This window comes from Pipra filicauda, unplaced genomic scaffold, assembly GCF_003945595.2.
Source record: "Pipra filicauda isolate LSUMZ 115617 unplaced genomic scaffold, ASM394559v2 scaffold205_size1947385_pilon, whole genome shotgun sequence".
Taxonomy (NCBI): domain Eukaryota; kingdom Metazoa; phylum Chordata; class Aves; order Passeriformes; family Pipridae; genus Pipra; species Pipra filicauda.
In genome coordinates this window covers 1,374,208-1,385,040 of record NW_024104316.1, presented here as the reverse complement: position 1 = coordinate 1,385,040, position 10,833 = coordinate 1,374,208, and the positions used below count along the sequence as shown (strand labels likewise).

The 10,833-nt window shown below is 59.9% G+C and overlaps 1 protein-coding gene across 3 annotated transcripts in view; it reads left to right on the top strand.

The window, feature by feature from the left end:
• Nucleotides 1–214: 214 nt before the first annotated feature.
• Nucleotides 215–10,833, top strand: part of RIPOR1 (RHO family interacting cell polarization regulator 1) — a 33,975-nt gene continuing 23,356 nt past the window's right edge. For 2 of the 3 annotated variants that reach the window (XM_039380849.1, XM_039380850.1), the window contains exon 1: nt 8,736–9,009. In XM_039380849.1, the coding sequence (XP_039236783.1) occupies nt 8,751–9,009 (259 nt within the window). In that variant the 5' untranslated portion in view covers nt 8,736–8,750. Of the gene's footprint in view, nt 312–1,058; nt 1,502–7,816; nt 7,928–8,735; nt 9,010–10,833 lie in introns of those variants that run through there. The other variant, XM_039380851.1, reaches the window with a different exon arrangement.

Here is a 10,833-nt window from a genome sequence, read left to right as displayed (position 1 = left end):
CTGCTACAGGAGGAGAGGGTCGAAAAACGGAAACGGGGAACGGAAAAGGGCTGCTCCTGTGACAGCAGTGCAGCTGTGGAGGTGGAGCAGCAGGCAGAAGGCAGGTCACAAACAGCCAGCACACGAGGAAGTGCTGGGACACCACCCAGCGTGGCCAGGGCGGGCGGCCACAGCAGCTCCAGGTGCAGCAGATCTTCACTGGCCAGGGAAGGACCAGGAGCAGAGGCAACCAGAACTGCAGGGACCTCCACCAGGACCTGGAGATCCCTTTGGCAGGAGTCATCTTCCAGCCAAAACTTCCTTCTGCCAAGGTGTGGGCACCGTCTGTGGCGTGGGGGGACGGGGCAGCAGGATGGGGACGTTCCTGTGCTGGGTGGTACAGCGGTCCTGGGGCTCAGAGCCGTGGGTGACCATTCCCAGAGCCATCAGCAGTGGAGAATACTAATGCTGGGAAGGCTGGATTGTCTGTGAGTGCAAGTGCTGGGAGGGTGCTGAGGTCCAGGGCTGCCATCAAAGTACAGGGATCCAACGTGGGTCCATAAGAAATGGGGCTCTGGAGGAAGAATGTCCCAGTCCCTGCAGCACCAGGGCTGCTGAGGAAGCCAAGTGGGACCAGCAGATAATGTGCTGAGGCTTCCTCTGGCATGGCTGCAGCTGCAGGGCTGGGGTTGCTCCATCGCTATCGGTCCCTGCAGAGCCCTGTGCATCCCTTCTCCCTCGCTGTGTTATTGTTAGCTGGGAGGAAGCAGCTTCCCAAGTCCCACCTCAAGCTTTTAACCCACTGCTGCCTGGCCTGATGCTCTGCACTCCCATCAGCCAGAGCCAGGAAAGCTCCACATGTGCCTTGGGAGGATGGTTTGAAACTGGGAACTTGCTCCAGGCTTTACTTTCTTGGGGACCAGCAGTACCCCCTGGCTCGTCTTCCCCAAGCCACGTTGTCTCCCACGGGTCTCCCACAACCCCTCTTGCAAAGGATGGACACTGGCATTGTCACCTCTGAGGCCCTGAAAGATTTAGATGCCGATGCTTCCCTCCTTCCTCTCTCTTCCCCCTTTTAGTTGGTCGGATCCTGCCTTGTGCTTCCTCTGGAAGTCCCCCCTGCTCTGCTGGGGGAAGGCACCATGGAGGCAGCAGCTTTACCAGCTTTGCACAGACTTAAGCCAAGCACCTGATAAAGGGTTTGGAGGAAATCCCTCTTGAGGAAGAAAACGGCGTCACTTCACCCGCTTCGTTTGACGAGCTGGGGTTTAATTGAACCCCGGGATCTCCAGAGGTGCTACCTGCCACTCCTTGAGGAAGTGGATATCAGACAGACATCTCAGCAGCCTCTTCCAGACTGTCATCTTCTCACGCAGCTGAACTCTGCCAAATTGCCTCCCACTTCTCTCTGGGCAGGGAGGGGCCCTCAGCGTGCCATCAGCACAGGTTGGACTGTGCCCTCCCTGGTGACAACCGCCAAGGGACACCTTTCCTGAGCATCAGTGCCCATGCAGGAGCAGAGGTAGGTCACAGAATCACAGAATCTGTCGGGTTAGAAGGGACCACAGTGGGTCATCTGGTTGGTCACCCAGCTGCTGAGCCTGATGGGGTGATGCAGGGATGCTCCACCTCCCCTGCAAATATATCACAGATGTTGATGTGACCACCACGTGCCCCATGTGCACCCCCAGAATAAACCAGAGGTTTGTCTGCTCCGTGTCCTGGAGCCCTGGCACAGCCACGCACATGGATCTTCAAAAAACCCTGTTTGGGAGCATAGGAGGGTGCACCCTTGGGTCACGGTGAGGTGCTCGTCCTTCCTCCCACAGCTGGGCTCTGCCCACGCCTTTGCCCCCAGCAGTGCCCGGAGTGATCCCTTGGTCCTGCTCTGCAGGGTCCTGCTGGGGGTTTGGAGCAGGTCAGCCTCTCCCTGCCCGTCCCACGGCACCAGCTGGGCCTGAATTTCCAGCTCTTCCAGAACAAGTTCTCGGGTGGCTGCACCTGAAGCTGGCACTGTGCCGAGGTGCCAGTGTGCCTGTCTGTGACCATGCAGGAGGGGGCTGTGGAAATGGCAATGAGGTTCAGCTGCCCAGGGCATGCCATGGGCTGGGGCAGGCTTCCTGCTGCTGCCTGCAGGACAGGAATCACTAGAGGGGTCATCCCCTCAGTCCCCAGCATGTCAGCACACAAATGCGTCCGTTCAAATGCAGTGAGTGGCACGGGGAATTTGGGATGTCCCTGGAGACCAGCAGGTACCTATCCCATCCCCTCTAGCCACATGGTTTGTGTCCCTGCCTTTGTCAGGGGTGCGGGGTGACATGGCTGCGATGCACAGTTCAGAACCAGACTTGCTCCCCTGGAGCATCTTTCCCCCCTTGTTGTCTCGAGGGAATGGAATTAGACCCTGTGATGGCACAAACAAAGATCCAAGCTCATTCCGATGAGCTCTCTCCTGCATGTCCCTCTCCTCGGAGCCAGGGAAGTGACGCTGGGGAGGAACTTGGCTGCTCTTGTTTGTTATTACAGGATAAAGTTACCCTTTAAAGCAGAGCCAGTGCTGTCAGGGCTGCATACCATCCGGGAACATCGCTCCTTCCCAGCGGCTCCGGGACACTTCTGGTTATTGTGCTCGCAGGGAGCCAGCCCAGCCCCAGGCACAGCGAGGGGGACGCAGGTGGGGGGATCCAAAGAGGAGCCTCGAGGCTTTTTTCACACCCTGGGAAAGTTGAAAGCAAAGGGGAAAGGCCTCTCTCTGGAGAGTGACAGCTCTTCTGACTCTGGGATACGTGGGAAAGAGGAGCAGAAAGCAAGGGCTGGGAGCAGTGGAAAGGCAGGGGGAGCTGGATGTGGTTGGGGGTGTCTGTTGCCTCCTGGGATGCTGATCTCACCCCAGCTCAGCTGGGGACCCTCTAGTGAGGACAGACTGCTGGTTCCCATCGGGGGAAACTGCTGTGCACAGGCTGGGCAGTGGCGTGCAGCTGGCACCCATCTCACCCCCCTGCAAGTCCAGCGCCAGCTCGGCATCTCCAGGCCATGCACAGACAGGAAGAGGGCTGGCTTCTCCTTCGAGCTCCAGCCTCTGTCCCTGGGGGTCCCAAATCCAGGGGAGCCCCACCCTTCCCCCCGTGGCACCCCAGGAGACACCCCAGCACCCCAAGGCTTTGCAGACACACGGGTTTCTCAGCAGTACCCTGGCCATCCCACCCAAGCTAGACCCTCAGGAGGGGGCTGGGGGCTTGCTCAGGGCTTGACCCCCCCACACACACTGAGCCATGACGTGCCTGTGGGGTGGAGGGGAAGGAAGCTGACCCGGTGGAGCCGAGCCAGGGAGAGCTTCCTGGCAGTGAGCTGCAGCCTCCAGCGCCTTCCCTGCCGCTGCAGATGGCTCTGAGCGGGATGCAAAGCAGGCAGAGAGCTGTGCGAGCCCTTTCCAGCCATTCCCCAGCCTGGCATCCACCCGCTTGTGCCGTGTGGGAGGCGAACGCCAGCTGGGGCCCTGACACCGCCACCTCAGCGGGGTGTCGAGGGAAGCCTGACTCATCCCCAGCAGGAGAATGTGAGACTTGCACATGTAAACAGAGCTGGCCCCAGCGCGCCAGGACACGTGACAGATACAGGAGAGACAGGCTGGAGCCACAGCCTGGGGCTGGTGGCATCCACACGTGTGCTAGAGGCACGACAGAGAGCCAGGATGGGTCCTGCTCAGGGGGGCATCACTCGGGTGGGGAGGATCCCTGTTATCAGCGTGTCACCCCCACTCTCCTACCCCTGCCCCACTGGGGGCTTTTAGCAGCTGGTTTTATCCCCGGTCTACCTGTTTGGCTGCATCTGCTTTCCTCCAGGGACACCCTTCACACTGGGGACTAGTTTGGACCAGCAGCTCAAGACAGGCAGAAGAGGTGCAGGATGACCAGGGAAGTGGTGGAAAAAACACATGGATGTGGCATGTGGGGACATGGGGGCCTGTTTAGTGGCAGGCTTGGCAGTGCTGGATTAATGGTTGGACTTGATGATCTTAGAGGTCTTGTCCAACCCTAATGATTCCATGATTCTATGAGAGCAAAGCTCCTGAGATGCCATCCCATGTGCCAGCCTCAGGAGCAGAGTGTGGCTTGTGGTGTCAGGAGGTCTCCCTGCATCTTCTCTGCCACAGGGATGGAGAGAGTATGGTGGCAGTCTGGGAGCTCGGGTGTCTGTTCCCATCCTGGGAGCAGGGATCACTCAGAAACCTCCCGGTTATTCAAGGCACTCTCCAGCACGTGATTTCCCCTTGGGTTGATCTGTGCTGTGCTGTGGGCTTGGGGCTGGGAGAGCTGCAGGCCAGCGGGGAGAGGAGATATTACAGCACTTCCTATCCTTGAAGCTGGTTTCATTTCCTTAATCCCCATCCCAGCGTTTTCTCTGTTGTTTTCTTTGGAAGGGAGGGAGCTTTGCTGAAGGCTGGTGCTCACTGCAGGGAGAACTTTCACGCTCTGGGAGATCAACGTGGTTGCCCACTGGCTGTTCCCAGATGGATTCACTTTCTGCTCTTGGGTGCAGTGGAGCAGATCTGGGTGTGTGTGGGTTCTGCTGCTCTGCTCAGGGAGGACCATATTCACATGCACCAGCTTTGGGGCAACATATTTGTAGCACAGCCAACTGGATGGGCTGAGCTTTGCTTCACCTGCTGCGACGATGAATCCTCAGGCTGCTGATGCCTGAGCTGTGCTGTGGTCCAGCCATGCCACCCTCCCTGCCACTGGCTACATGTGCTCAGCTGGGCTGGTTTCTGGGCTTGCCCATGACCTCAGCCTTTCTACTCAGTGTTGGACAGTCCCAGGAGACAGTAGGAATATTGTGAATCATGAATACTTTTGGAGTGATCCCTGGGGCGTGTGCCTGAGATGGTTCCTGCTGTGCTGAGGTGGGCATGGCTGCCTTGTTGCAAGAGGTGGAGCGGCCCCAAGGGATGTTCAGCCCCCCAGGCTGAGCAGGGACGGGGGTTGGAGATGCTGCCTGCCACCTCCCCAGGGTGGAAGAGGGAGTTAAGAGAGGAGACAGCTGGCTGACGGCCAGAGAATCTGGACTAGCACCGTTCTGCAGCTCCCTGCCCTCCTCAGCCTATGCTGGGGCTGAACCTGATGCAGTCCCAGTCTGGATGTCCTGGCTTTGCTGCAAAGCCCTGACTCCTGTTCCTGCTTGCTGGCCAGAGTCTGGGAGAGCTGACCAGCACCCAGTGCTGGCCAACACGAGCAGGTTTGTGGCCGCTCCGAGGGTGTCCTGTCCTCCGTTCTCCAGGCCCTGTGGGCAGGCAGAGTGCTGGGACAGGCAACTCTGCCCCATGGAAAGGGACAGGCTGGGTCAGGGTTGTGCCTCAGCCTGCTGCTGCCGTCAGCTGGCCCCGGGCACGTCGGGGAAGGTTTTCCAGCAGAGCTCAGAGGACCTGCTAGCACAGCCCTTCCGCGCTGCCGGCCAGTTCCCGAGCGTGGCCAGGGCTCCGGTGAGTCAGCTGGAGCGGCAGCTCACATTGCTCATGCTGCATCAGCACCGCCCTGGCTCCATTAGCTTTGTCCCAGGTTGTCTTCCCCAAAAACGCACATCCTTGCAGGATGAGAAGCCCTGTGCTGGGATGCCCTGCTCCAAGGTGGCAGCAGGGATGGTGGCAGGCTCTGTGGAGCAGAGGCACCTTGGCTGCTCGTGGGGACGATGGCCAGGCTCCCACTGTGCTCAGCACACGGGGCTGTCCCAGTGCAAGGCTCTGAGCCCTGGGCTGTGTGTACTGCCTTGCTCCAGCGCTGAGCAGGAATGCTGAGCACGCAGCAGCTCCAGCCTGGAGCCAAGGGCTGGCCTCCAGCCCTCCAGAGAGAGGGGAGAGGAAGACGTGGCTCCAGGCCCAGCCTGCAGTGAGAAGAGCAATTTGGGCAGAGACCTGCGGTGCGGGGCTCTGCCGACGGCTCAGACCTTCCTCTGCACCGCGGCAGGCGGATGCAGGCAGCTGGCATGGCTGGTTGCTGAAGCTGCCAGGGGGAGAGGGGAATGTGCTTAGAGTGGTCCTGGGTCACCAGGCTCTGGAAAGGTGTAATCCTGTGGTGGGAGGAGCAGGGCAATGCCAGATGGTTCTCAGACAGGGTGCCCTTGTGCTCAGGAACTCCTGCCTGCACCAATATCCAGCTTCCCAGTGCTGGCAGGGACTGCAGGGAAACCTCCTTCAGAGACAAGAGTCCAGGAGTAACCATCTCCATGCTGTGAGGGTTAACACAGGAGTATCCTTATCCATACTGGAAGGGTTAACCCAGGAGTATCCATCCATATCCATGCTGGCAAGATTAACCCAGGAGTATCCATATCCACAATGAAAGGGTTAAACCAAGATTAACTTCATCCATGCTGGGAAGGTTAACTCAGGAGTATCCATCCATATCCATGCTGGCAAGATTAACCCAGGAGTGTCCATATCCACAATGAAAGGGTTAAAAGCCAAGATTAACTGCATTCATGCTGGGAAAGTTAACCCAGGAGTATGCAAATCCATGCTGGCAGGGTTAACCTCTGTCAGCTAGCAGGCATGGTGCCTCCATGAAGCCAGGAGGGAGTTTTGAGGGGCAGGCAGGCCAGAGGTGCTGCAGGAACTCGGGCAGGAGCCTGTCCTTGCTTTTGTTTGCCAAGCTGGTCTGTGCTGAGCGAGCTCCCAGAACAGCGGGTGCGTTGCGCCAGCCCTGGCCTTGGCACGGGCAGTGCTTGGCTCCACGACCCAGCCTGGCAGGCATGTGGCTGACAGGAGGGTGCTGCAGGCAGCTCTGCCGGCCCCAGCCTGGCCAGGTCCCCTCTCCTGATGTCTGCAGGGATACAGCTGCTCCCCATCCCAGCAACAGCCAGGAATGGGGCTTTGCCTTGGGATGGTGGTGCATAGGTAAGCGAAATGTGGTGGTGTGGTCAGTCCACCTCCAGGCACCCCAAGTCTTTACTGAGAAGGTGGTCAAACACTGGAACAGGCTTCCTGGAGAGGTGGTTGATGGCCCAAGCCTGTCAGTGCTTGTCAGAGGCATTTGATTTTGGGTCAGACCTGAAGTGCTCAGGAAGTTGGCCCAGATGATCCTTGCAGGTCACTTTCAACTGAAAATTTTCTTTTTTTTTTCTTTTCTTTTCTTTTCTTTTCTTTTCTTTTCTTTTCTTTTCTTTTCTTTTCTTTTCTTTTCTTTTCTTTTCTTTTCTTTTCTTTTCTTTTCTCTTTTCTTTTTCTTCTTTTCTTTTTTCTTTTCTTTCTTTCTTTTTCTTTTCTTTCCTGTTTTTCTTTTTTCTCCTTCCTTCCTTCTGGTTAGATTGGATATTTGGAAGAAATTATTCCCTGTGAGGCTGGTGAGGGAGGCACTGGCATAGATCACCCAAAGAAGCTGGGGCTGTCCCATCCCTGGAAGTGTTCAAGGCCAGGTTGGATGGGGCTTGGGGCAACCTGGCCTAGTGGAAGGTGTCCCTGCCCATGGCAGGGTGGTTGAAACAGGATGGTCTTTAAAGTCCCTTTCAACCCAAACCATTCTGTGACTAATCAACCATCTGCCTGGGTGGATCCACTCTTGCTGCCTTTCTTCGTTGGCCCTTTGGTTTGGCTTTTCCTCATTGGCCTCAGGACCTGCTGTCCTCTCTCCCATCTTTGCATCACTTCTCCTTCCCTGTAACCAGGCCAGCCCAGAGGACTGGGACACCCTGGTTCTCACTTAGCAACCTTTACAGCAGTGCTCTGCTCCTCGGTGTGGCCCCAGGAGAGTGACAGTGGTGCAGTGATTTCCTTGTCACTGATATTGCCCTACTCTGCTGAGCTCTGAGACCTGGCAATGGTCTAATTAGTGTTTCTGCCTCACAGGGCTGGCGGGAGCACCGTGCTGTCTCGTCCTTGCGTGGAGGATGTCTCACCGGGGCTGCAGAGGCATCAGTCCCATTTAAAACTGGGTCGACTCAACAGGATCTAGGACAGGTAGGAAAAAGATGGGCTTGGGAGAAAGGAGAGGAGCAGGGAGCATTCCCCCAACAGGTATGGTGGTGGGGAAGTGTGGCTTACTCTTCTCTCCGCCTTCAGGGATGCTCAGAGGTGTCGAGGTTTAGGACCTGCACTGGCAGTTGTGGAAGCAGCACCGTGTAACTGTGGCATCCCTGGGGTGACAGTCTGCATTTGCACTGGGGCCACCTGTCCCTTAGCTGGGGACACTGGGAGCACTCCTCTACTCCTTCCCAGTGGAGGCTGGAGGCTGGTGGGATGGGGAACGTGGATCAGCGCCAATACTCTGCTCTCCCAGGGTGGACTTGCTTTGAGCGCAGCTCGGCTCAGTCAGGCTCAGAAGGTGCAGGGGGGTGCTGGGTACTGGAGAGCTGGGACCAAGGGTGTTTGGGGGTTCCCTCTGCCACGGACTAACTGCACAGCCTTGGTCACATCACTTCGCTGCCGGGCTGTGCAACACGCTCGGGGGCTGTCAGGGAGCGCTGAAGCTTGGGAGGCTGTGCTGGCCCTCGTGGAGGGAGAGAGGGGCTGAGGGAGGAGAGGGGGGCTCCAGCCATTGCTGTTCTGGCAGGGAGGGCTGCGGGCACTGTGTGCGCGCAGGACGGCAAAGAGCCCAGGGCCAAGCAAGCTGGGCTGATCCCGCACCCCTCGCGCCGGGGGAGGTGGGATCCTGCTCCGACTCTTGGTGGGGCTGGCGGACCCTCGGGGGATGCTGGTGGTCCGGGAGGGCCGGAACCCCCGCAGGGCCGCGGCGGCCGTGGCAGGGGCGGTGTTGGTGGTGTCAGTGGCGGTGTCAGTGGCGATGGTGGCGGTGGTGGCTGCGGTCTCCTCGGGGAGGGAGGCGCTCCCGGCCATGCAGCCGCCAATGGCGCTGGCTGGGCCGTGGTTTCCTGCCGAAATCACATGGCTCCCGCGTTTCCATGGAGAGAGCCGGGGTGGGCGCTGCCAAGAGCCTGCACGAACTCCCCGCTTGCTCCCGTCCATGGGAGTGGAACAAAGGGGATGCACCGAGCCAGGCCCGCTCTCGCCCCGCGCCTCGCCCCCCGCCTCTCCTGGGACATGTGAGTGCCACCCGCAGCTCCGCACCCCGCGGTCGCGGGGGGGTCGGGGGGAGCGGGGTTGGTGGCTTTAGCAGGGCTACACCCTTGGGGGGGCCACGTCGCCGCAAGCCGCCGCCCGCCCGCCCGAGCCGCCGCTGCCCCCGCCCCGGTGGGCGCCCCGGGGCAGGGGGTGTCCGGGCACGGCGGGAGGGGGCACGGGCACACGGACACGGGGACTGGGACACGGGGACACGGGCATGGGGACACGGACACGGGGATCCGCTCCGCCGCCCCACTGCGGGCTGGGGGGCAGCTCCGCACCCCGCGGCAGGGCCGGCACCGTGGCCGGAGAAGGAGCCGACTGACAGTGGGATATCGGGTCCAGCACCCCCCAGTGTCACCCAGTGCCCCCCAGACCCGGTCCGGGGTGTATCAGCTCCTCCTGCCGCTCTTTCCCTCCCGGGTTTGGGATGACGCTGGTGGTATGAGCCGTGTCCTGCCCCGAATCCCCTGGGACTCCAGGCAGGAGTATGGGCAGGGGTACGGCGGGCGGCGGGGAAGCTGCCCGTGCCCATATAGGGCCGTGCCCGAGCGCCTGCGGGACGCCAGAGCCATGGATCCCGTGGGAGAGGCTGCACCCATCTCCCCCCATGCCACCCCTGCGCCCAGGCGGGACCCGGGGGGGCTCCGGAGGGACCTGGGTGCACCATGTCAGCTGGGTGCTGCCTCCTCCTCCAGGGTGACGGAGGGAGGAATGCTCGGAGGAATTAATGAGACAGATCTCGCTTTGTTGCTGGCCCGATCCTCCTGTCTCCCAGCCCTTCCCAGCCTGCCAAGAAGTGCTTGGGAAGGCCTCGCACCATTAACCCTTTCCCTGCTGCGCCTCCGGCCATCCCAGGGCGCGCAAACAGCGTCAGAGGGTTTTACCCTTGCCACATTCCCAGAGGAGACTCCCAAGGGCACTGGGAAGTCCCGGCCATCTTATAAACCCCATATTGGCCAAGGACCTGTCTCCTGGCTGGTGGCCTCGCTGCGTCCCTTGGGCAGGGTTGGGACATGAGTCTGTGACGCTGTGCAAAATCCGGCAGTGCAGGGCTTGTCACCAGTCTGTCACCAGCGGCGTTGCCTGCTCTCGGCTTGTGGGGGTCTCTGATGCATCGCTGTGGACCCCTGGGTGGAGAGCAGCCGTGGTGGCATGGTGGTATCCCTGGCGTGGTGGTGGCTGAGCCCCCGTGGAGGACATGGCATGATGGGTTTGAGCGTGGGAACAGGGCCAGTGGTGAGAGGTGTCAGGGTGGGCAGCTGAGAGGTGCTGGGGTGCAACTGTTGATCTGCAGTGAGCACAGTGGTGGGGACAGGAGTATCTTTTCCCAAGCCTTGCCTGAGGCTCCTGGCCTCCTGCTTTGCCCAGGAATCCACAGCCTGGGTTGCAGCAGGGTGCCTGAGGTGGACATTGTCCACTGGGCGTGAGGAGCTGGATGAGCATAGGGATGCCCCGCAGAGATGTCATCAGGCTGGGCTCCAGCTTGTGCCCGTAGCTGAGGTTCAGCGGGTGCATTGGAGCTCCTGCCATGGCACAGACCTAAAGGACAGGACCCTGGCAGACCCATGGCATGCAGGGAGCTGGCATTTGGGATTCCCGGGGCACAGCGAAGGCAGCCCAAGCCTTGGCTTTGCGTGGGCTGAGGCCAGTGCTGGGCTGGGACGAGCTCCCTGCCGCGTGCTTTGGGGTTATTTATAGGGCTGCCATTTATATCGCTTCTATTTCTGCTGCCGTGTGGGGACCGTGTGAGGAAGCGAGGGGGGAGGGCTCAAGTCTGCTGCCGCCCCAATGCCCGGATGCGG